General features: G+C 38.3%; 1 protein-coding gene across 1 annotated transcript in view; it reads right to left on the reverse strand.

The window, feature by feature from the left end:
• Window positions 1-1,103: 1,103 nt before the first annotated feature.
• The window catches only part of COPS3 (COP9 signalosome subunit 3), a 35,689-nt gene continuing 12,045 nt past the window's right edge, over window positions 1,104-24,747 (reverse strand). Inside the window, exons 7-12 of the mRNA XM_006894471.1 lie at window positions 22,267-22,407; window positions 20,302-20,475; window positions 7,818-7,904; window positions 3,135-3,248; window positions 1,599-1,679; window positions 1,104-1,319 (exon numbers count right to left, since the gene is read on the reverse strand). Coding sequence (XP_006894533.1) covers window positions 1,266-1,319; window positions 1,599-1,679; window positions 3,135-3,248; window positions 7,818-7,904; window positions 20,302-20,475; window positions 22,267-22,407 — 651 coding nt within the window. The 3' untranslated portion in view covers window positions 1,104-1,265. The remainder of the gene's footprint in view (window positions 1,320-1,598; window positions 1,680-3,134; window positions 3,249-7,817; window positions 7,905-20,301; window positions 20,476-22,266; window positions 22,408-24,747) is intronic.

Genomic DNA, 24,747 nt, shown 5'->3' on the forward strand with positions numbered 1-24,747 from the left:
AAGAAAAGAACATCCTCTCCTCTTTAATTGTACAGGCGTGAAACAGGCCAAAGGAGCGGTTACTTGTTATCCTCCAGCAAAGGGAAGGATTCGTCATGCAGCAGCTCAGAGATCAACACAACTGGTAGAAGTGGGAAAGTAATCAGCGCCTTCTTAGTTTCACCAATGGACCAACTTCATGACAGATGGGAGAAAGAGACTCAAGTGGTAAATAATTTTTTTTAACTTGGATTCATAATCAACAACCATGTAACAGCAGTCATAAAATCAAAAGCTACACTGAGAAAATCTGCTGTCAAGAACTTCTTTAAAGTCCTGAGAGTAAGGAGATCACTTTAATGACCAAGGTGCACCTTATCCAAGCAATGGCATATGCTCTGAAAATGGGATACTGCATCAGGATGACTGAAGAAGAAATACCTTTGAAATGTGGTGTTGGTGAAGAATACAGAATATCCCATGGATTATAAAAAGAACAAACAAGCCCATTTTGGAGGAAGTGTAACTAGGTTGTTCCACAGAGTGGAACAGTAAAACTCTATCTCACATAAGCTCGACATGTCATGAGGGCCAGTTGTGGGAAAAAGACATCATGCTGGGAAAGGTGGAAGGCCCTCAGTGAGATGGACTGACAAAATGACTGTAGCAATGGGCATGAATGTGTCTGAGATAATGAGGATGTTGCAGGACAGGTTAAGGTTCAGATCTGTTGTTTACAGGGTTGTTACGAGTTATAGTGGACTTGATGGCACCTAACAACTGCATTAAAGATATGAATGGAAAAAAAAAAAAAAGGTATGAATGGAATGGTATACCTTTAATTTCCAATTCACACTGTGAGGAAATGTACATTATTTCTAATTATTAGGCAATTAACTTTTTTCCACATGGATTCCATTTTTTAAAAACAACTGATTCTCAAAGTCTCTGAAATTTACTCTGAATGTATTCCTTCAAAAACTTTCAGAGGAGGAAAAAAAATGATAAAGAAACACATCAGCATTCAAGTAATTTAAAACAAAAAGGTATATTTAATGCAATAACAACATTAAACAGATGATAAATAAATCCACAATAGGCTTTAAAAGGTCAAGATTCTTTTTTTTCCTTTCTTTGCAGAGAGAATGGTTTTTCTCAAAGTACAGAGTACAACAAAATTTAATTTCTGAACATACAGGTGAAACAGTCTTGGTTCTCTCTGCTCGTGCCTAACACTCACCACTGGGTTCAGTGATAGTTTCTTTAACTCAGGTAGGATGCTAGTTTCAAGAGTAGCTGGATGGTTTGTTTCCTGAATCATCTTCTTGTGATCCCATACTCTGTAGAAGAAAAGTGGATTGGTGTATTTATGTTTGCTCTTATCAAGGGATTTCCACCAGCTCCCAACAAATGTACTGAAGTTATTCACTGTTTCCTCAATGAAAAACAAAGACCTCTGTATGATGAAGAGGTGGCATGGCAACACCATCTTTTTCAACAATCCCACTTCTAGATATTATGGAAAAGCAAAGACAACTATTACTAAAAATAATCCTGATGTGGCAAGCCCCCATCTTCTTCAATAAGACCACCTGTAGGTAATGGATAAACATAGTCACCTTTTGCACGAACTGGGGATTCACTGTAATCTCTTGATCCATGGCTTTCAGCCGCTCATCAAGCTCTATACATTTCAGCATCTATGTAAAGCATATTTGACAATGATTAAGAAATAGTTTGAGGCTAACCATTGCATTTTTCAAAAAGTAGGCTGATAGTAAAGTAGGAAACTTTGGTAGCATTATTTGTAGGGTGTTGCATTGCTTATTCAAAGGTTATGTCTCCCTCTGGTGGTTTGTATCCACCAGGGGTTCTGAGGGAGAAAGACAGGTAATTTTTTTATGAGCAATTCATAGCCTTGGAAATTCAATAGAGGATCAGCTACAAGTGGTATCCAAATCGAAGGCAGAGAGGGAGAATTCATAGCAGCAACTTTCATGGTACAGTGGTTAAAACACTTGGCTGTTAACTAACTCACTGGCTAAAGTTGCCTTCCAAAACCACCAACCATTACACAGGAGAAAGTCGTGGCCATCTGCTTCCATAAAGATTTGGAAAACTGTGGGGTTTCTATTTTGTCCTATAAGGTTACTAAGAGTCAGAATGAACTTAATAACAATGATCACTGTAGGTTTTTAATTCTTACATCTGAAACCTATGGTGCAAATGGGTCTTGGTGGTGTTTTTTTCAATTTCAGAGTGGTGCAAATGGGTCTTGGTGGTGTTTTTTTCAATTTCAGAGTCCATCAAGTACAAGTACTATCTATTACCTAATACTCCTGGCAAAAATCAAACGCATTGATATGGTATGCAGTGAAACAAGAATATTAACTACTAACTGAGATAAAGACTACACATTATTTCAAGTACCATTTTACCCTTATCAAATGAGCTAGAAAACACTGCCAGCTTTCAGGGCTTGTTGGTTTTTGTGTTCTGTTTTTGGTTGTTTTTTTTTTTTCCAAATTTTAACACTAGAATTCCAAAGCATAGTTGTAAAGGTACATAATGTGAACATGTACAAGGTTTCTCAGAATTTCTGACTCAATCCATTTCCTCAATCAAAGGCAGAGACAGACAAGAATCTGAGCACATGTCCCCAGCCCAGGGCAAATATCCCCCACATTAACTGATGTAGAGTCTCAAAGGGTACTGGAGTGGCACAATTGCATAAAACAAAGGTGGGGCTGCTCAGGCAGGAGGTTTCCCTTTGTTCCTTCTCTTTCCTCAGCTGTCCAACTCAGCCCCCCTTCCTGACATCCTGACCTGGCCTCCACAGAAACACCACCAACACAGTAAATGGCAACAGAGTATGGACAGAATGTTACTAACTGTAAGAACCTTCACTATTCTTAAGTTAGAGCAGCCTTTTGTGAGCTAATTGGGAAATCAAAACTATTATTTAAAATCATATAATCAGGAAGAGTTTTATGCAAGCCATTTTGAAATTACCATTTTAGAAATGGACATGCTCATAAACTGGAAACTTATTTATGTCTGAAATGGAAATGATCCTGGATTATAGAAACAATGGACATTTTATCTACAACACCTGAAATCTCAATAAAAGAAAATAAGCCTTGCATTATATTTACCTCCTGATCAATGTTATGAAGCATGGCGGGGTTATTGTATTTCTCTGGGTTATCATGAAAACTAACCATACCGTCCTTTTGGTTAATACTTGCAAAAATTTCACCATCTTCAATCTAATAAAAAGAGAAATTATGAAAAGTTTAGACCCATGAATATGGTGATATTTATTATCAAGGAAAGCACAAAAAAACCCCAACAAATATGACTTTGTATGAAAGTGTTACCACCACTAGAGATGCTAAGAGGTGTAAAACAAGAAGATATAAAATTCCTGCCCTTGCACTTTAAAGCATCAATTTAATTGACAGATAATTACACGGCTCTTATGGTTTAAAACGAAAATGGCAATACGTTTTTGTTTCTAAACCAAAATGATTTCTTGCTCCTTAAAAAAAAAACAAACCTTTTCTGCCTTGTGTGGTTTCTAAGGTAGTTTTAAGGTCTACTTTCTTTATCTGCTTCAGCAACTGGGAGTTTATGTCAATAACCCTCATATCCAAATCCTGTCCATAAAGCTAAAATGTGAGAGTCCTATAAAAGTTTCAAACAATGATTATTATTCATTACAACTATTTCCACAGGAATCATGATCATTTCATTTGTTAGCAGTGAAAGTGAACTGTCTAAACTGGTCTACTCAGGGATACCTGCAATTTAGTAACAACCAGCAACACAAGTAGAATGTAGTTTTCTATGTTGCCAAAGAGAGTCACTACCTTAATAAGTGAATCAAATACATCTGAGAAAAGAGGGGGCGTGGGTAAAGGAAATGGGAAAGATCTGGTGGGAAACCAATGTCTATGAACTTTGTAAGCAAACCAGTATAAAACAGCTTATTTTTGAAAAAATGAATACATCTGAAAAGCAAACACATGTTCACCACAGAAGTATTATGCTTAAGAACCCCAATGAAAATAATCTAAATGTCCATTTAATGACTATGGGTAATTATTTTCACATGGAATACTGCAGCCCCGAAAAGCAACAAACTACAACTACAAACATTATGCATGAATTTCAAAATGCTGTGCAAAGAAGTCAGATGAGCGTGGAGGGGCATGGATGCACAAGCATTTATGTATTCTTTTAGATAAAGTCCAAAATAAACAAAGTAAGCAAAACCAGTTGTTAAATGAGATGTTAGGATGATGATGGTCCTTTGAGTCAAGAAAGGAACTGGGAGCAGCACAAGAGCCGTTCAGGGGTGCTGACAATACTCTTTGTCTTGATTTTAGTGCTGGCTGTATAGAAGTTTTCACTTTGTGACATTCATTTAGCTCTAACTTTTCAATGATAACCCTAATTTATTGTGATCTACATTGCTGAGTCTTTTCATAGCCAATAAAACACAAGTAAACAGCTTTCTGATATTCTCTGCTTTTAGTCAACATCCACCTTACATCAGCAATATTTTGTACCATAGCTCCTTGTGAATCCAGCATGGATTTGTGGTAGTTCTTTTCAATGTACTGTCTCTTTTTGAATATTCTCCAGCAAGATCTTTCTTACTGGCATGTGTTATTAGTGGTATTTTTTTGATCCGTTCCAAACTCTTCTGGATAACTTTTATTTGGTGTGGGAACAAATACGTCTTTTTCAGTCAGTTGGCCAGGTAGCCCTCTTCCTGGGCCTAAAGTTTTTTGCAAATGCCTTTAGTGCAACTTGGACTTCTTCCTTCAATGTAATTTTTCTTGTTCATATGCCATTCCTACACTGAAATGGTTCAGTATGGACCAATTTCTTTTTGTATGATTCTGAGTACTCTGTCTGCCCAACTTCCTTCAATGCTTTCTGCATCACTCAAGATTTTGTCTATGGAATTCTTCAGTGTTACAACTCCAGGCTAGAATGAGGTTCTTCAGTTGTTCTAGCTTGTGAAATACTGAGCATGTTCTCTTTTGGTTTTCTAATTTCAGCTCTTTGCACATTTTGTTATAATGCTTTGATTTGTCATTTCAAGGTGCCCTTTGAAGTGTTTGGCTAATTTCTCTCATTTTAGCATTTCTTCTTCCCTTATGTCGTCAGCCTCTCTGGAGTCTAGTGCAAGTTTCAGACTCTCTTTTGACATCAGATGAAATACATGAAGGGAAAAAAAGAACCATACAGATAACTCTCATTGAACTTCTGACATAAAACATTATCATCACCATTCCAAGGGAAAATCCAGATGACCCAGAACTTTCTACAAATGGGATAACTGTGAATAACAAAATAAAAATGCCAACATAATCCAACTCTTCTTCATTGTTAGTTTTTACTTAGTCAGGTTTAATGCATGTATGTATTAGGATCCCTGGTGGCACAGTAGTTAAAATGCACACTTGCTAACTAAAATGGTTTGTTGTTTTAGATCACTGCCCAAGATGCAGCAGCCTGCTTCCATAAAAATCTACAGCCTTGCAAATCCTATGAGGCAATTCTAATTGTCCTGAGGGTTGCTGAGATAGAAACAACTCAATGACAGTGGGTCTGCTTTTATATATGTAATTTATACATAATTTTAAGAATTATCCAAACACAACAATTTGATTTGAAAGATACTGATAATAAAAGATAATAAGAAGACTAAAACTCAAACAGGGTGTATGGCTTATGTTGGCAGTGACTTGCAACATAGTGACTGAAATGAAACTGGTTTGATTTCTTAAGCTGGGTAGTGAATATGTATATGTTTTTTACAGTACCTTTATCTCAGGGCAACACAAAGTATAGTCATCTTAGTGACACCAATTCACTGTGAACTAACAGATTTGAACCAGAACACAAATCAGTGATGTTCTTTGTCAAGTTCAAGAAATGTATTTTAGCAAAACTTTCTTGATGAAAGCAGCACTGCTTTGATTTACAGGTACATTTACATTTTCAACCAGCTAATCTCACTGTGTTTCATTGACTATGCAAAGGCTGTGTAGATCATAACAAACTATGGCTGACTCTGAGAAGAATAGGAATCCCAGAACACTTGATCGTTCTAATGTGAAACTTATACTTGGACCAGCAGGCAGTCGTCAGAACAGAGCAAGGGAACACTGCATGGTTCAAAATTGGGAAGGACGTGCACCAGGGATGCATCCTATCTCCATACCTTTTCAACCTATATGCAGAACAGATTATCCCGGAGGCTGGGCTCTATGAGGAGAAATGTTGGGTCAAGACTGGTGGACGATTTATCAACAATCTGCGTTATGCGGATGATACAACCCTGCTTGCTGAAACTGAGGAGGACCTGAAGCACCTGCTGCAGAGTGTCAAGGACTGCAGCCTACAATATGGATTGAGGCTCAATGTCAAGAAGACTGGACCAATTGGCAGGATCAGGATGGATGGTGAAGAGATTGAGATTGTACACAGCTTTAGTTTGCTTGGCTCCACAGTCAACAGTCTTGGCACCAGCAGCCAGGAAATTAAAAGGCGCATTGCCATGGGAAAGTCTGCTTTTAGGGACCTTTCCAAAGTACTGAGGAGCAATGGTGTCTCTCTGGAGACTAAGGTGCGTCTGATACAGGCCATGGTCTTCGCAATCACTTGTTATGCATCAGAGAGTTGGATAATGACCAAGGAGGATAAAGAAGAATTGATGCCTTTGAGCTGTGGTGCTGGAGAAGAGTATTCAGAATACCATGGACTGCTAGGAAAACAAACAGATTTGTCCTGGAAAGGGTTAAACCAGGTGGCTCCTTGGAGGCAAGGATTCTGAGGCTCCATCTAACATACTTTGGACATGTTGTGAGGAGAGACCAGTCCTTGGAGAGGGACATCATGCTTGGGAGGGTGGAGGGACGGCGCAGGAGAGGAAGGCCCTCTATGAGGTGGATTGATTCAGTGACTGGGATAATTGGGATGGGAGTGTCAGAGACAGTGCGATTGGCACAGGACAGAGCGGAGTTTAGGGCTGTTGTACATAGGGTCGCTATGAGTCGCAAGCAACTCGACAGCACATAACAGCAACAACAATCTCACTGGTGGTGGTGCTGCTTTTGTTATGACTCGTTATGCTTTTTGTTATGACTTGTTGAATTAGAACTGACTCAGAGCTGACCCACCAGTGATTTTTCGGAGGCTGTAAACTGCCTGGGAGGAGACCACTCATCTCCCCAAGCAGAGCAGCTGGTGGATATAAACTGCCTCCCTTTTTAAAGAGGGGCAATGCAACTCCTTACCCACTAGGTCACCAGCGTTCCCTCCAAGCTGTGAAATCCTCATGATGTTTAGTATATATAAAAAAAAAAATATTTCTCGAGGGTTTTAAAGGATATTTATAAAAAATGGAATAAAATAAGGAAAAACAAATAGGATAGAGTCAAGTACATCATTAGAAAATGTGTAGATTTCCTTTTTTTAAAAATTTTTTTTATTATTATTATTATATGTGTGTACCGTCAAATCAGATCTGACTGGTACAGGAGGAAATTGTCCCTCGTTTTCCAGCAGAGCATCTGGTGTATTTGAACCATGTACCTCTGGGGTTGCAGTGTAGCATCTTGCCACTAGGCCACCAGAGCGCCACCCCCACCCCCACCCCCCGCCGGAAAAAAAAAAAAGAAAATATGTAGATTTCAAGGAAAAAGACCAAATGTTAACAGTGGTACTTTGACTATTTCCTTGATTTGTTCCTTTTCTGTATTTCCAAAAAGAAAACACACTGCCTTCATACTGACAAAACCATGCTAATTAACACTTACCATGTGTAGAACATATTTTTCTGCCTCCTGAGGTCCAGATAATTGCACACGACTTGCCATATCTTGTAATGACAATGTAAGAAATGTCTGAAATTGGAAGAATTAATTACAGAAACAATGGGGAAAAGCCACTTTATTAAATACACATGACATCCTAAACAAATCAATGAAAAAAAATTACTCTCCCATGACAAAAGCCCACTGTTACAAGCTGATTCCAACCCCTACTGGGCTCCAAATCTTTACAGGAGGAGACTACCTGCCTTTATCCTGGGAAGCAATTGGTAGATTTCAACTGCTGACCTTTGGTTAACAGCACAACCGGTCACGTACTACGCCACCAGAGCTCCTTTTCCACGACTGCCATGGTTAGGTGCTGTTGAGTCAAGTACGACTCACAGCAACCTGATGAACAGCTGACCTGAATCTTGCCCTATGCTATGCCATCCTCATTATCTCTGACACTCTAGACACCATCACTGAAGTCACCATGTCTCTCCATCTCACTGAAGGTCTTCTGCTCCTTTGCAGACTCTATCTTTCAAAGCATGATGTCCATTTCCAAAGATGGTAGTACAACATAATTTTAGTTTGTGAAGACAAACGAAATTGTCAACTCAGTGGTTATAGTCATCAGATTCCTAATGGAGTGGGATAAGGGGTAAATTTTTGGAGTATGCAGTATACTCTTGCAAAACAGCAGAAAAAAGGTCAACAATCTGAACAGAGAAAAACAATTTGTAAACATAAAAGGAAAACAAAGGGGTCTCTATAATTTTTTAAAAATTCAAGCTAATTTAGAAAAGTAAAAACAAGATCACATCAAGAGTTCCATTTTTACAGTTTGCCAAAACAGAAAAGTTAGATAATATGCTGCACTAACCTAAGTCTGAGGAAACAGTTACATTTACTCATAGCCAGAAGGAATCTTCATACAGATACAACTAGGGAAGACAACCGAGCAGCCCCCTTCAAATTCCACTGGCAAAACTTTGCCTCTCCTAATCTGGGCATATTATCAAGGGGTCCAGTCTCTGGACAAAAGAAGAAAAGAAGAACCTCAACTTTGGCTTGACATAGTCATTGCAACTAAGGGCACAGCATAGCAGTAATTTTAAGGATGGCACAGGACCAGGCAATGTTCTGTCCTATTGTACACAGGGTAGCATGAACCGGAAGATATTTAAGAGTGCCTAACATCAACCTCAGATTCCTGAGCACCTCCCTCTGGACCCAGTGGTCCTCTTGTTAGGCTTCTATCAGCAGGGTTTACAATGAACTTTACCTAAAGACTCTGATCTTTGCCCTTTGTTCCTGTGAGGTTACCTTTAAAGTCTTGTAATTTCCCCAGTAACTGAGGGGGTTTCTGAGGAAGGATCCAGATAATACCTATCTAATAGGCTATGCGAAATGAATTGATTCTTTGAGGCCAGCCAAGTCAGAAATAGCAACTCTGAGTGAGGAGTTAATTGGAGCTTGAGTTCAGCCACATGAGCACTGATTCAATAAATCATGTCTTTGCAGGGAGATCACCAATAAAAGCTTTAGACACTGAGATTCCATTAGCTTTCTGTTTGGTGGTAAGAGATGTAGAACAATAGCACATCTTTTGGAATACTAAAGTTCTGTATCAGAAATCATCCCAGACTTGTCCTACCTGTCTCTTCAGCTGTATCCTTTTTGCTTTAATCTCTAATCTTAAATACACATTTTAACAAATTATGAACCCTGAAGTAGTAGAAATCAATAGGTGATTAATTAAGGGGGTCCTGGGGCCTCAGTTTTCACAGCTAGGGTCTGAAATCTTGGGCATCACTGGAGGACTGTGCCTTTTTTTTTTAAAAAAAATTATTTTTATTATTTTTTGTGTGTGTACCGTCAAATGAGATCTGACTGGTACAGGAGGAGATGGCTCCTCCTTCTCCAGCACAGCATCTAGTGGATTCGAACCGCATATCTCTGGGATTGCAGTGCAGCTTCTTGCCACTAGGCCACCAGTGCTCCCTAGGACTGTGCATTTTAACTTTAGATCTGACCTATATCAGGGGGTGAGTGTCAGAGAAAGGAACTACTACATCCACAATTAGAAGTGAAATAGATGAAATGTGACGTGAAATCCATGAAATGAAAGTGTAATGGATTAAACAGATTTCTACACATATCCCATATATGTATATTTATAATAGCAATAAATGTCCATGAACAAAAATTTCATAAAATGAATTATAACACAGACACATAAATAGAATATTTCTAGTTATAAAAGGAAAACAAGGAAGCTCTTTAAGAAATAAAAAGAGAATCAAAGATCTGTACATTATTAATGATTAAAAAGAGTACAGAAAAGTGTATTTGGTATGCTACAGTTTGTGCAAAAATGGGAAAAAATATTTATGTGCATGCACTAACTATCTCTAGCATGATAGGAGAAACAAACAGATAATACTGGTCACTGTTGGGGAAAGAAAAAAAGGGGCTGGGGTAGAAGAAATGAATGGAGAAATGTTCTGTTATGAAAATGTTCTATTTATCTGTTGTCATTACGTGCCATAGAGTCAGAATTGACCCTCCACCAGGTTTTCAGAGGCTGCAAGTTACATGGGAGGAGGCTGTCCATCTTTCTCCCATGGAGCGGCGATATGGACCAGGTGCCTTTGGGTTGATAATGCAACTCACCATTAGGTGACCAGAGCTCCTTACATATTATCTACTCAATACAAATGGAAAAATCTCATATGTATGCTACAAAATGATAAGTTTTAAACAAATGAGGGAAGAGAGTCAGAGCCTACAATTTGTAGTCTACAAAGGAAACCAGTGTCTCCTACTGCTGCACCCAGAATGTGAGAAAAATGCCCCCTCAGGATGAAATTTGACAAATATTTTGTTTTTATGGCAGCTGACTATACTTTGATCCCTGGGTAGGGCAAGCAGTTTGCACTCAATTTAAAGGTAGGCAGTTCCAGCCCACTCAATGGCACTATGGAAGAAAGGCCTGGGGATCGGCTTCCCTAAGATGACTGTTAAGAGAACCCTGGGCAACAGCTCATTTTGTGACATGCTGGCCACCATGACCTGGAATCAACCTGATGACCACAGAAATGGGTTTTGGTGGTTTTTTTTTTTTTAAATTGGCAATATTTGTTATTAATGGCGCTTTCTGAGCTAGGCAAGTTAAAACCTTATCTTGAAAATTCTTATGACCAAAAAGAATGGAATCTACTAAGTTTGGAGAAACCAAAAAGTAAAATTCTGTGTTACCATGTAAACAGGGTGATGACAAACTGCATGGAAAAAGTCCCTCAAAACAATGGAGAGACTAGCATGGAGAGCCATGATCACTGTTAGAGCCTAGGTCTCCTGATGGCAGGACCTGGATCTGAAACATCTGTCAAATTGCTAGTACAGCGCCTTCATTACGTAGGTGCTTGTCAGATGAACATTATTTCTGATAAAGCCAAAATTTATCCCTCAGAAAGAACCACTTTGCAAAAAAAGAAAAAGAACAACCAAAACCAAACAACCTACCTTGCTATGGATTAACAGTGTTTCCTAAATTATGTGTTGTAAATGCTAACCTCTATACTGTGGTTATAATCTAGGCTGTCTTCGTTGCAGTATGAAGATTAGTATAAATTGTGCTTTAAATCAATCTCTATTGAGATGTTAATGTCAGGTGCTATTGAGTCAAGTATGACTCAGTGATCTTATGAACAACAGATCTGACCCTTGTCTGGTCCTGTGCCATCTTTATCATATATGACACATTTGAGCCCTCTGCTGCAGTCACTGTGTCAATCTATCTAATTGACGGTCTTCCTCTCTTTCAGTGACCCTCCACCTTTCCAAGGATAGTGTCCCTTTCCAAAGAAGAGCCCAACAATATGCCACAAGTGGTGAGCTGATGCCACACCATCCTTACTTCCAAAAAGCACTCTGGTTGCACTTCTTCCAAGATATTTCTGTTTGTTCTTTTGGTAGTCCATGGGATATTTAGTAGTCTTCTCCAATACCACAACTTAAACTCTTCTTATATCCTTAGTCACTGTTCAGCTCTCAAATGCACAGCACGTGATTAAAAAGATTATGGCCTGACTCAAGTGCACCTTAACCTTCGAACTGGTATCACTGCACCTCAGTAATTTGAAGACGTCCCTGAAAACACACTTTCCCAGTGCAATATGTCTCTTGATTGCCTGACTGCTAGGGATCCAAGTAAGATGAAATTTTCACAAGTGCAATCATTTCTCTATCATGATGTTGCTTATTGGAATTTTGTTTTTCTGAAGATGAGATGCATTCCATATTGAAGGCTCTATAGTCTTTGATCTTCTATAGCAAGTGTTTCAAGTCTTCCTCACTTTCAGCAAACAAGGTTGTGTCACTTGCATAATGCAGGTTGTTGATGAGTCTTCCTGATTCTGATGCCACGCTTGTCTTAGAGTACATACAGAATAGGTATGGAGAAAGGATGCAACCCTGACACACACCATTCTTGTCTTTAAACTATATGGTGTTTCCTTGCTCTATTACTTCAGACAACAGATTCTTGGTCTAGATATGGATTTCATATGAGCATAATTAAGTGTTCCGGGATTCCCATTCTTCTCAATGTTGGTCATAGTTTGTTGTGATCGATATAGTTAAACATCTCTGCATAGTCAGTAAAACAGTCAGTCTTCTGGTATTCTCTAATTTCAGTCAGCCATCTATCTACATCAGCAATGATATTCCTAGTGGTGTATTGTTGTTATGTGCCACCAAGTTGCCTACAACTCATAGCAATTCTATGTACAACAGCTCTGAAGCCTGCTCTGTTCTGAGCCAGTCTCACTGACTCTAATACACCTGTTCCTATTGCCCCAATTACCTGTATCCATCTCATCAGGGGTCTTTCTCTACTGAGCTGTCCCTCCACCCTTCCAAGCACGATGTCCTTCTCCAAGTACTGGTCCCTCCTGGCCACATGTCCAAAGTATGCAACTGAGCTTCAAAATCCTAGCCCTCAAGGAGAAATTTGGTTCCTAAGACAAGCTTAGTTGTTTTCTTTCCAGCACCACAACTTAAAGGCATCAATTCTTCTGTCATCCTTAGTCACTGTCCAGATTTCTGATGCATAGCAAGTAATTGCGAAAATCATGGCCTGGATCAAGAGCACCTTAGTCTCTAGACTGATATTGCTGTTTCTCAGTACTTTGGAAAGGTCCTTGGCAGCAGATTTTCCCAGTGTAATTAATCTTTTGATTTCCTGAGTGTTGATTGTGGAGTAAGATGACATCTTCTAAATCCAGCTTGAACTTCTGGCAGTTCTCTGACAATGTACAGTTCCAGGTGTACAGTACTAGGAAGCAACGAGGAAGATGGTTGAGTTTTGGGGCCTTAAAGCAGATCTCTAGCAGTGGGGACAACAGTCAAGTTGTCTCCCTCCCAGCTCTAAGGCTTTGATGCAGACCTCTGAAAGATTCTGATATAAAAAGAGATCAAATAAACAAGCCAGAATAGGAGAGGCAGAGACGTCCCGAGACCTGCGAAGATTACCCAGCAGAAGCTCAGAGACAAGGATCTTCCTCCAGAGTTGAGAGAAAGAAAAAGCCTTCCTCTAGAGTAGGCACCTTGAACTTGAACTTCTAACATTCTAAATGGCAAGAAAATTAAGATTCTGTTTGTTAAAGTCCCCAAGTCTGATATTTATCTTAGAGCAGCACTAAAAGTTATCTGAGTTATAGATAGATAGTTACAGATAGAATTTGGTACCAGGAGTGACTTGATGTTCTTATGGATATTTAACATGTGGGAGTGGATTTGGAATTGGGTAATGGGTAGAAGCTGGAAGTGTTAATTATTTTTAACTTTTTACTGTGCATTAGGTGAAAGCTAGAGCTGGAACAGTTCCATAGGATCTAATAAAAGTCTAGGTTGCCTTGAAGAGACTGATGTTAGAATTACAGAATGTCAAAGGTGATTCTGGTGAGGATGCAAAAGAAAAGTGAAGAAAGCCATGGAGAAAGTCTCTATTTTCATGAATACAAATGGAATCAACAACACAAAGTTGTTAGAAATATGGACATTAAATGTCCTTCTGGTGAGGCTTTTGAAGAATATGATAGACAATGGAGGAAGGGTGGTGCTTTTGATGCAATAGCAAAGAACTTGTCTTATGTTCAAATGTTGATAGAAGGTGGTTGAGCCTGTATGTTATGAAGCAGGGAAATTTGACTGATGAAGGAGCATAATGGTTTCTCCGCTTTTTTTAAAAAAAATTTTTTTAAATAATTTTAATAAACATTTACAGAGAATTTGGATTTCCATTCATTGGTTTCTCCTCTTTTACAGTTAATTAAGAAGAGAGATGGATTTAAACATAAATATGCAAAATGAAAACAAAACTTAAAGACTTGGAAAATCCTGTTCTACAAACAAGACTTGTGTTCAAGAATTTTCACCAACGACTTAGGACATTAGTAAAGAGATTAAGCCTGGGACTAATGGATCTAATGAACTACTACAGCAGAAAGTCCATGAACTGAGAATGAAGGAGAAAGAGAAAGAACACTATTTACCTCTTAGAATTCTAAAGGGAGGAAGCAGGTCAAAGAAACAAATCTGTTTTCTCTAAGAAAAGAAAAATGATCATTCAAGGAGCAGTTCAGAGATCAGTAGAACCGCTGGTAAGTACATAGTAAGCATTTTTCTGGTTTCAAAACACAGGGCCATAGTCTTCTGGGATTCAAAGAGTCAGATCTGCCAAATCAGTTCTAAAGTGTGGAGCTGTTAAGGTGTGCCAGGAGATGGAGTTGCCATCCAAAGCTGAAGAGGGAAGCTGCCACACACGAGGGGCCGAAGAGTGGGCTCTGGTGGGTTGAGACACCATATAATGGACTAGGAGACTGGGGCTCACCAAAGATAAGGAGCTTCCATCTGGAATTCAGAAGACATGATAAACACTCAGAGTGGAGGGTAGGGCCATCAAATAAAAGCAGATTATTTTCAAGCTTTGCGGGATTACAGAAATTGTTCTGCTGGGTTTGGGACTTGCTTGGTGCTCATTATCCCTTTTCTGTGCACTTTCTCCCCTTTGTAATGAAAATGTTTACCTTGTATCTCTTTCACTATCTACACTTTGGAAACAGGTAACTTGTAATCTAGATCTCACAAGTTCACAGATGAAAACAAATATTTTCCCAGGTCAGAATACACTTAATGTCTTGCCATATTTGATGGAGAAAATTCAGAAGATGAGATTTAGAACTTGGAGTTAGTTTAAGACTTTCAAGAGGATGTGATGCAGTAAATGTGTTTTAAATGAGGAAAGGCCACGACTCTGGGAGGTGGGAAGGTAAAAGGTAAGTTACGTACTGAACTGTATGAGGACTGCCTAGGAGCACAAACTCAGAGATAACGGATCTTCCTCTAGAGAGTGAGATAATGTCTCCCCCGAGACTCGGTATGTTGAATTTGGACTTCTAGTCTGCTAAACTGTGAGAAATGAATTTGTTTTTTTTTTAAATTTAGTTTGTTTATTTTTCATTTCAATGAACATCTACAGAGATTTTGGAATTCCATTCATTCATTGTTGCACCCTTCTCCCCACACAAACCTCCCCCCCACCCCCAGTTTGCTCCTCTCCTTGAAAAGCAAAAGAAAAACTCCCTCATTGGTACACAATCCCCCCACACCTCCCCAAACCCCACCCCCTACCCCCAAATATAATCCACTCTGCAACCCTCATTGCTTACTCCTACAATAAAAATAATGCCCTAAAATATAATACTTTTAGACTGATTTATTGTTATGTGTTATAGTAGCAGCAGATAACCAACAGAGTATGATCCCAACTTTGTAACTGGCAGTTTGTTTGACAAAGATGAGAAAGTAATCAAGACAAGTATAACTAGATTACTCAAGATGTAAAAACATAGGAGAGGCTAATCCCTGGAAATGGACATCATGCTTGCAAGGGTGGAGGGTCACTGAAAAAGAGGAAGATCCCCAAGGAGGTAGACGGCTATTATGACTGCAGCAATGGGTTCAAGGGTATCAGAGATGATGAGGATGGCATAAGGTAGGACAGGGTTCAGAGCTATTGTTCATAGGATTGCTATGAGTCACACTCCACTTGATGGCACCTAACAAGAACAAATGACTACTAAATTGTTAACAATAAAGTTTTTCATTGGGAAGATTTAACCTCCCCACGCAGTAACTCCTCTCTAGTCGCTTCCCAGTCAACAATGCCAGTCACTGAGTTTTAGCCAAAGATGCATAAACAAAATTGGTTTTTTTTGTTTTTTAATTTCTAATAACTAACTCGGCTAGAAAATCCATTGGTTTCCTCTTTTAATTATTTTGGCTCTAGGACACGAAACCAAACAAAAGGTGTAATTACCATGTTGAGGATGAATCTGCTAAGGACTGGCAGCAGCCTGGGAGGATCTGGACACTGACAATGACGACTCTGGGGAGTCACTTCCTCAGTCCAGAGCCAGTCACCTCCAGACCCTTGTATATATGTGGTCAAACTTGCTCGGGATGTATTCAATACTAAAGAGAAAACTGTATATCTTTAACTGACTTTTCAATTTATAAACTACTTATTCCAAAATGATAAACTATGACCTAAGTTTCATGACATAGTAAACCAATGAATTTTGCAATGATGTCTACTTAAATAGACCTTAAATTCTAAATCTTCATTTAACTTTTTTTTTTCGATGTTGAAATTTAACATCTTTTTGCACATGCCCTGTTTTGTCTTTTTTAATATTTTGATTCTTTTATGTGACCCTCTACTTGGTGAGTGGTTATAAGCAATAATTATGGAGCAAACAAACAATTCTGTGGGGGAAAACAGGCTACTTATTGCTTTGTGCATCTTAGACCCTAGTTTTCAGTCAATGGGTCAGATCAGCTTTTTACCTGCTGACAAGTTAAATTGTGTTTGCTGTATTTTGAGGTGTTTTTTCATTCATGTCTTTAATTTTTATTTTACAAATGAATTGTTTTCAACTTCTCTGTTAGTCTGTGTTAGAAAATATTTTCTTCTACAGGAAGATTAGCAAGGAGCCAAGGAACAGAAGTTCAAGAAACAAGTATTTTTTTTCTTGGAGTCAACCAAAAAAGCCTTCCTATGGCGCCAGTGCCGTGAATCCTTTTACCTTCCTAAATGGTAAGAAAATAAATTAACTAGATGTATTTCTGTTAGTCAGGAAGCTATATTTATTCTCTCTACAAAGTCCAGTCATTATTCTCTTCTGTCCAGTGATCACCTCTTTATTTTCTTTCTCTCCTCCTGAAGGAGCACTTATCCTTGTCAGTTTGCTGACCTTCACTGCTAGCCCTGACACAATTCGTACCCAATTCTCCTGAGTGCCAGGGAAAGGCACCTTTTCTGGGTCTTTATCTTCAGATCTTCCCTTCCTTTCACCATCCTCCACCAGTGGCTCTCCCATCAGGTAGCCCTAGCTCTTGCTAGCTCTTGCTCCTCCACCATCACTACTGTGACAGAGGGTACGCACATAAGTAGATTCATCATGTTGTCAAGAGCTGGGAGATGCTAGATCTCTGAGTAGTATTCTCAAACGAAAAAACAAACAAACAAACAAACAAACAAACAAAACCCACACAACAAAACCTAATGCTGTATTTGTTTGAGATATTCTTGGTACTTACTCTTCATATTACTTGCAGAAAATACCTTCCTAACACACACGAGATTGAATTCTTTTTTTGATATCTAAAATTGTATTTAAGTCTAAATACCTTTTAAAAATACTCTTTGGTAAACAAAAAGAGATCTTGAAAAGTGGAAGAATATCCCTTGCTCATGGATAGGAAGACTCAATGTTGTGAAAATGGCAATACTACCAAAAGCAATTTACACATTTAATGCAATCCCAATACAAATACCAATCCCATTCTTCAACAAGATGGAAAAGGCAATCTCCAATTTCGTATGGAATGGAAAAAAGCCCCGAATAAGCAAAGCACTCCTTAAGAATAGAAGAACGGTAGGAGGTATCTCACTCCCTGATCTCAAATCCTACTACACTGCCGTAGTGGTAAAGACAGCATGGTACTAGTACAATGACAGACACATAGATCAATGGAATCGAATTGAGAATCCAGAGATCAACCCATCTATCTATGGTCAACTGATTTTTGACAAGGAGATGAAATCAGTGAAGTGGGGGAACGACAGCCTTTTTAACAAATGGTGTTGGCAAAATTGGAAAAATATCTGCAAAAGACTCAAGCAAGACCCACACCTCACTCCATTCACAAAAACCAACTCAAGGTGGATCATGGACTTAGGACTAAAACCAAGGACTATAAACTTCATTACAGAAAAGCTAGGAACAACACTAGAAGTCCTAATCCACAACATAAACAGTCTTCCCAGTATCCTGGAAAACCTACAACCAGGAGAAGACAACACAGATGAATGGGATCTTCTAAGACTCAAATCCCTATGCACATCCAAAAACTTCTCCAGTAGGGTAAAAAGGGACGCCACTGACTGGGAAAAAGTATTCGGTAATAACATATCAGATAAGGGACTTATATCCAGAATTTATGAAATACTTGAGCACCACAACAAGATAAAGGTAAATAATCCAATAGAAAAATGGGCACAGGATATGAACAGGCACTTCACCGAAGACGACATTCAGATGGCTAACAAGCACATGAAGAAATGCTCAAAATCCCTAGCCCTAAGAGAGATGCAAATTAAAACAACTATGAGATATCATCTCACCCCAGTCAAAATAGCAAAATTTAACAGAACAGCAAGCAACAAATGCTGGCGAGGTTGTGGAGAAACTGGAACCCTGATTCACTGTTGGTGGGAGTGTAAAACGGTGCAACCCCTGTGGAAAGCAGTATGGTGCTTTCTCAAAAAGTTGCAAATAGAGATACCATTTGACCCAGCAATTCCACTACTGGGAATATACCCTGAAGAGACCATAGCTGACATCCAAGCAGATATATGCACACCCATGTTTATTGCAGCTTTGTTCACAATAGCAAGGAGTTGGAAACAACCTAAGTGCCCATCAACAAACGAATGGCTAGAGAAGCTGTGGTATATTCGCACAATGGAATACTATGCTGCATTAAAAAACAAGGAACTCATGCAATATGATTCAAAATGGTTGACTGTGGAGAACATTATGCTGAGTGAAATATCCCAGTCACAAAAGGACAAATATTACATGATGCCACTGTTGTAGAATGTGACTAACCTTGGGGTTGGGGAGAGACTGAGTAAGATGGGTTCAATAATGTATACTGCACTGAAACAGAGGAGGGAGAAAACTGTGTAAAAGAGATATGTGACTAGGTATTTCTGTCATCACAGGAGTCTAGTGCGAGGGCTACATGGTGGAGGGGACCTGGGGGAGGGTTTGTAAAACAATGAAAGAATATTTTCTTTTACTTTTCTATAATTTTTGACTCATGTACTTATAACTTGTTAGTCAAATTTGTGTCTTCTAGGTTGCAACACCCCCATGATACATCTTCAAGGATATGAACATGTACGGCCAAGCACAATCAATAAGAGTGCATCTAAATTCCAAAATCAATCTCCATAATAGTCTATGTGTTTCCTACTGCCAAAGGGGCCCTTTAGAGTAGTGAGAGAAGATCTTCACCCTGAAACCCACAGCGTCCCTTTTCAGCAGGAAGTAGCTAAGAGAATACGCCATCCCCTTTTCCTTATGAATCAGGGTGAAGTCTCTCTCAGGGAGGAGTGATAGGGAATGGCAAAGGACACACCGACAAAGGAGATTAATCAGAACTGACTTTGACAAGCACTGTGGTAATTGGACAATTAAAACAGACATTTGGATCGCAGGGAAGAAGAACAAACTGGGGAGGAGGGTGGAGAGAATGGTGCGGCAATGAAGGAGTGAAAGCCCAGAATCCCTGTGAATGTTCATTGAAACTAATAAAATTTAATAATAATTAAAAAAAATACTCTTTGGTAAATAAAATTTAAAAACTTTTGTGTATTAACTGTATTCTTGATATGAAACATATTTTCTACATTAAATAAATCACACTCTTGTCATTTTGAAAATTATCTAACTTACTTATAATTCATCATTGGACTGTGTTTATTCTGTCCAAGCCACGCCTAAATGGTATTACCAGAGCATAACATGGCTTTCAAGTGCCATGGAGGTCAGCTCAGCCTGAGAGCCCCAATGCTGGCGACAATGGACTGTACTCTGATCACTTGTATCAGTATTTCTGGAAATGCTGACCTCTTAAAGGCTACTTGTCTCTGCTTCTCAATGTAGCTGTTCTTTTATTCCTACTCTAATATGGGAAAGACCAATTCCTGTAGAAATAATTACCTCCAATAGACTTATTTATTATAGAACTCTTCACACATTCTTTCTTACATAACTATGAGAAGTAGAGAGAAACCAACCCTGGAAGAACCAGGAGGTGCTATATGAGGGCAGCAAAGCCTCACCTTTGTCAGCCTTTGAATGTTCTTCTTATAGAGAGATGACAAGCACTGCTTCACCAACCCCATGTTGTTATCGCGAGTAAAAGTTTCACTGTGCTTGTTCACCAGATTTCGGAGCTCTGAAGGATTATTGGTTGAATAAACTTGTGCTAATTCATGGTATGCATTGCTAAGGGGCTAAAGGTTTAAGGAAAGACAAAAATAATACAAAAAATTTTAGAGAAATGAAATTTGTATAGGAAGGGATAAAAATTTTGGTACTATGTATAATTAAATATGAATAAGTATAATTAATTAATAATAATAATAAAATATATACACACACAGACACACCTTCAGGAATATACTAAGCAAATCAGGATGGGATCCAAAACCAGTATCTTTTGTAATGTTTTCTAACAAATTATTAATTTATCAAAAACTAATGCCTAGTTTTTAAGGACAAGATTAAATTTCATTATGGATTAATTTATTATCAGTAACATTTTATGGTGATGTGTGAATAATTGGCAGAAGAGGTGATCTGCAAGGAAACCAGTAAAGGCATACCTTTTTCTTTCTTAATCAGGGTTATCCTTTTTCTTCCTATCAGTAAATTACACTGAGCAGAAAGCAGAACTTCATTATTTCTAACACACTCACACACAGAGACTAACCATAGCTGAGGGCCCACTAATGCCCAAACTGCTCTGGATAATTTATATAATTAAGCCCTTCATGAAATATTGAGAAATTAGGAGCGTAACAGAGAGTGCTAATTCTCTTAAATCAAAGATCCCCTAGTGTGGTACTAAAAACTACCAGTAGATGGAAATGAAATTCAAGTCACATTTCTGATTTGGAAATCAGTGTTTTTTAATAACCATTTATAATGTCATTGTTGTTGTTCTTAAGCGCCGTCGAGTCACAGGCGACTCATAGCGACCCTATGAAGGGAGAGTCCCTGACGCTTGGGTGCCTTTCATCCTCTCTCCAGGTTCATAGGGTTTCTGGAGGCAAGGTATTAGGGAAGTGGATGCCACTCCTCCTTCCAAATGATGTCATTATAATTCTTAATTCTCATGAATAACATCCTACAGACCCTACTTTGTATTATAAAATACAAAATTGTAAAATGTTAGCTAATATAATAAATTAACTAATAGCATTAGCCAAAGCAGTCCAGCTCAGGGATTACTTGAAGGACCCACAGAAATTCTCCAACAGTACATGATATGACTGGTCTAATCCTACCTTGTCCATCATCCTACCATGCAGAGTCAGGAAACTCCCTTAACCACATTCCCAGCCTTAGTTTCCCCTGGTTTCCACAGGCACAGGCAGTCCTATAACCACAGCTAGATTCTTATGCACAGGACACTTAATTACTTCCATTAAGCAGCATGGAAATCTCAGCAGGAATTCCAACGTCCTTCTGTACACCCTTTAGTTAAACTGTTATTAAAATTAAAGGTATCCTTTTTAAATGGCTCAGTTTAAAGCAAAACAAAAACCTCATGAAATTAAAAATTAAAACAAAAAAATTTAAAAACACATTTTAAAAAGGTCTCAAAGCTGAATTCTCAATGAGAAATAAAATGAAAGTTCCATGAATGGAGCTTGTGAACTTCAGACATGAGACTATAGTAACATACTCTAACATTTTAGAGTTAAGAAAAAAGGCACCTTTCCCCAGTTATTTTGGCTGAAAAAAAGAAAAAGAAAAAAAAAATCTATCCTTACAGGAGCTGAAACAGCTATGCCTATAACGGCCATGAACGAAAGTTTCAAAATAGATTCCCAAGGAACTCCAATAAGGGAACTGGGGCATTTGACTGAAGTTCACAGTAAAAATTTAATGTTTATCAAACAGAAGCTGTTCAGAATGCTAAATTACATTACAATAAACACAACAGAATCTGATTAGAACAATTTCTTTATGGACTTAACATGGTAACTACAAGGATCAGTTTTATTTTAAAAACTCACCTTAATGAATCTACCCACAATTTGAGACGTATATTTTGGTAGCTGCTGTACTTTGCCAAGTAATATCAAAGAAACTAGGATATACTTTTTATATGATTCCAACATGACATGACTGACTGCCATCGCAGGAGTAGTTATAGCCTGAACAAGGGAAGAATGCTCATATTAAGAGTTTGTTACTCAAAACAACTATGAGATTATCATCTCACTCCAGTAAGAATAGCAAAATTTAACAGCAAACATCAAATGTTGGTGAGGTTGTGAAAAAACTGGAAACCTTATTCACTGTTGGTGGGAGTTTAAAATGGTGCAAACACTCTGGAAGGCTGTATGATGCTTTCTCAAAAAGCTGGAAATAGAAATACCATTTGACCCAGCAATTCCACTACTGGAAATATACCCTAAAGAATCCATAATCACCACCTAAGCAGATATATGCACACTTATGTTTATTGAGGCTTTGTTCACAATAGCAGAGTTGGAAATGACCCAGGTGCCCATCACCAAATTAATGGATACAGAAGCTCTGGTATATTCACACAAAGGAATACTACGCAGCACTGAAAAACAAGGAACTCATGAAATATTATGCAAAATGGATGACCCTGGAGGACATTGTGCTGAGTGAAATATCTCAGTCACAAAAGGACAAAATATTACAGAGGGCCACTGTTGTAAAACGGGACTGACACTGAGGTTGTGGGAAGACAGAGAAGGAGGGGGAACATGATGTATACTGCATTGAAACAGATGAGGGAGAGAACTGTTTAAAAGGGATATATGATTGGGTATTATTGTCATGATAGGAGTCCAGAATGAAGGCTGCACAGTGGAGTGGACTTGGGGGGAGGGATTGCAAAACAATAAAAGAATTTTTCTTTTACTTTTTAAGGAGAAGAGTGAATGGGGGGGCAGGGGTGGACAAGGAGAAAAGTGCAACAATGAATGACTGGAAACCTTAAGTCTTTGTAAACTTTCATTAAAATTAATAAAAATAAAAAGGAAAAGAGTTCTATTACTATGTTTTACTAAGACACAATTGTTATACCATAAACAGAAATCCCATCCACTAATAGTCACTTGTTTCATCCTCTCCCCGCCAAGTATTAACCTAACTTTCTGTTTCTATTAATTTTCCTATTCTAAATATTTCCAATAAATGTAATCCTATAGTATGTGGCATTTGATGTCTGGCTTCTCTTTTAAGGTTCATCCATGTGGCAACTTGTTATCAATACTTCCCTTCACTGTCAAGTAATATTCCACTGAATGGACACCTTACTTTTTACTTACTCATTTTGGATTGTTCTGTTATGAATAACGCTGCTATGAACATTCTTATATACGTTTTTGTGTATTACATTTTAATTTCTTTTAAGTATGCACTGGGTCATGCTTATCTATTTGAGAAATCCTCATTTTCTATTACAACTGAAACTGCTTTACAGTTCTATCACTGATGTATGATGATTCAAAATTCTACCTGTCCTCAGGTTGATTTTTAAGTTTTAGAAGTCTTTTTCTTATTTTTAATAAGAACCACTGAATACAAACTGACTCATAGAAAACACTTCCAGTATTTTTGGAGGCAGTAGATTGTCCATATTTCCCGGTAAAGCACCTTGTGCTGCCTTTTCACTTTCACCTTGATTTAAGAAGGTGTAGATGAATCAGCCCAAATCTTCCAAATCGGACCCACTGAGACCATAATGCCATTGATTTTACAGAAACAATCATATAAATGCTTTAAGACACATGTAAAACAAATCCCACTGAAACAGTGTTTTAATAATGAAATATGGTGTCAACTTAAATTTCCACTAGCAGGGAAAATCTACTCTTACCTCATAAGCCTGTCTTGGAAATTTTTTAAAAGTAACAATAAAAATCACTATCACCTTACTACAGGTAACTGTATATATCTCATTAAAACACTTGGCAATGTTTATATTAAGGCAAATTCAGGGAATAAGTTAATTTTCAGATAAAAGGTTTATTGGTATAAACACGCATTTTCCTTTAAACACTTAAGTTATCTGTAATACAAATATTTTCTAAATCCACTACATACTCTCCTTTTCAACATAAACAAGATTATCAGCTTGTGTATCAAATGACTGACTGGACATCACTATCTGGTGGCCTAGTGGGTAGAGAGTTGCACTGCTACCCTACCAAAGGTGAGTGGTTCAAACCCACCAGTTGTCTCAAGGGAGAAAGATGGGCATTTGCCTCCCATGCAATTCACAATTCCTGAAAATGTGTTGAAGGGTCAGCTATTGTGTCAGTCCCAACTTGAAGGCACTGAGGTTGAGGTTTTTTTTTTTAGTAAAATCAATAATGTATTTGAGGAAGCTCTGCTTGCCTAGTGCCAAGGAATTGCACTGTCAACCCAAAGGCATGTGGTTTGAACCCACTGCCAGCTGTTCCACTGGAGAAATATGAGCAGTCAACTGGAGGGTCAGCTCTGAATTGGTCCCA

This window comes from Elephantulus edwardii, unplaced genomic scaffold, assembly GCF_000299155.1.
Source record: "Elephantulus edwardii isolate Elephantulus edwardi_28Jun2011 unplaced genomic scaffold, EleEdw1.0 scaffold00144, whole genome shotgun sequence".
NCBI lineage: Eukaryota > Metazoa > Chordata > Mammalia > Macroscelidea > Macroscelididae > Elephantulus > Elephantulus edwardii.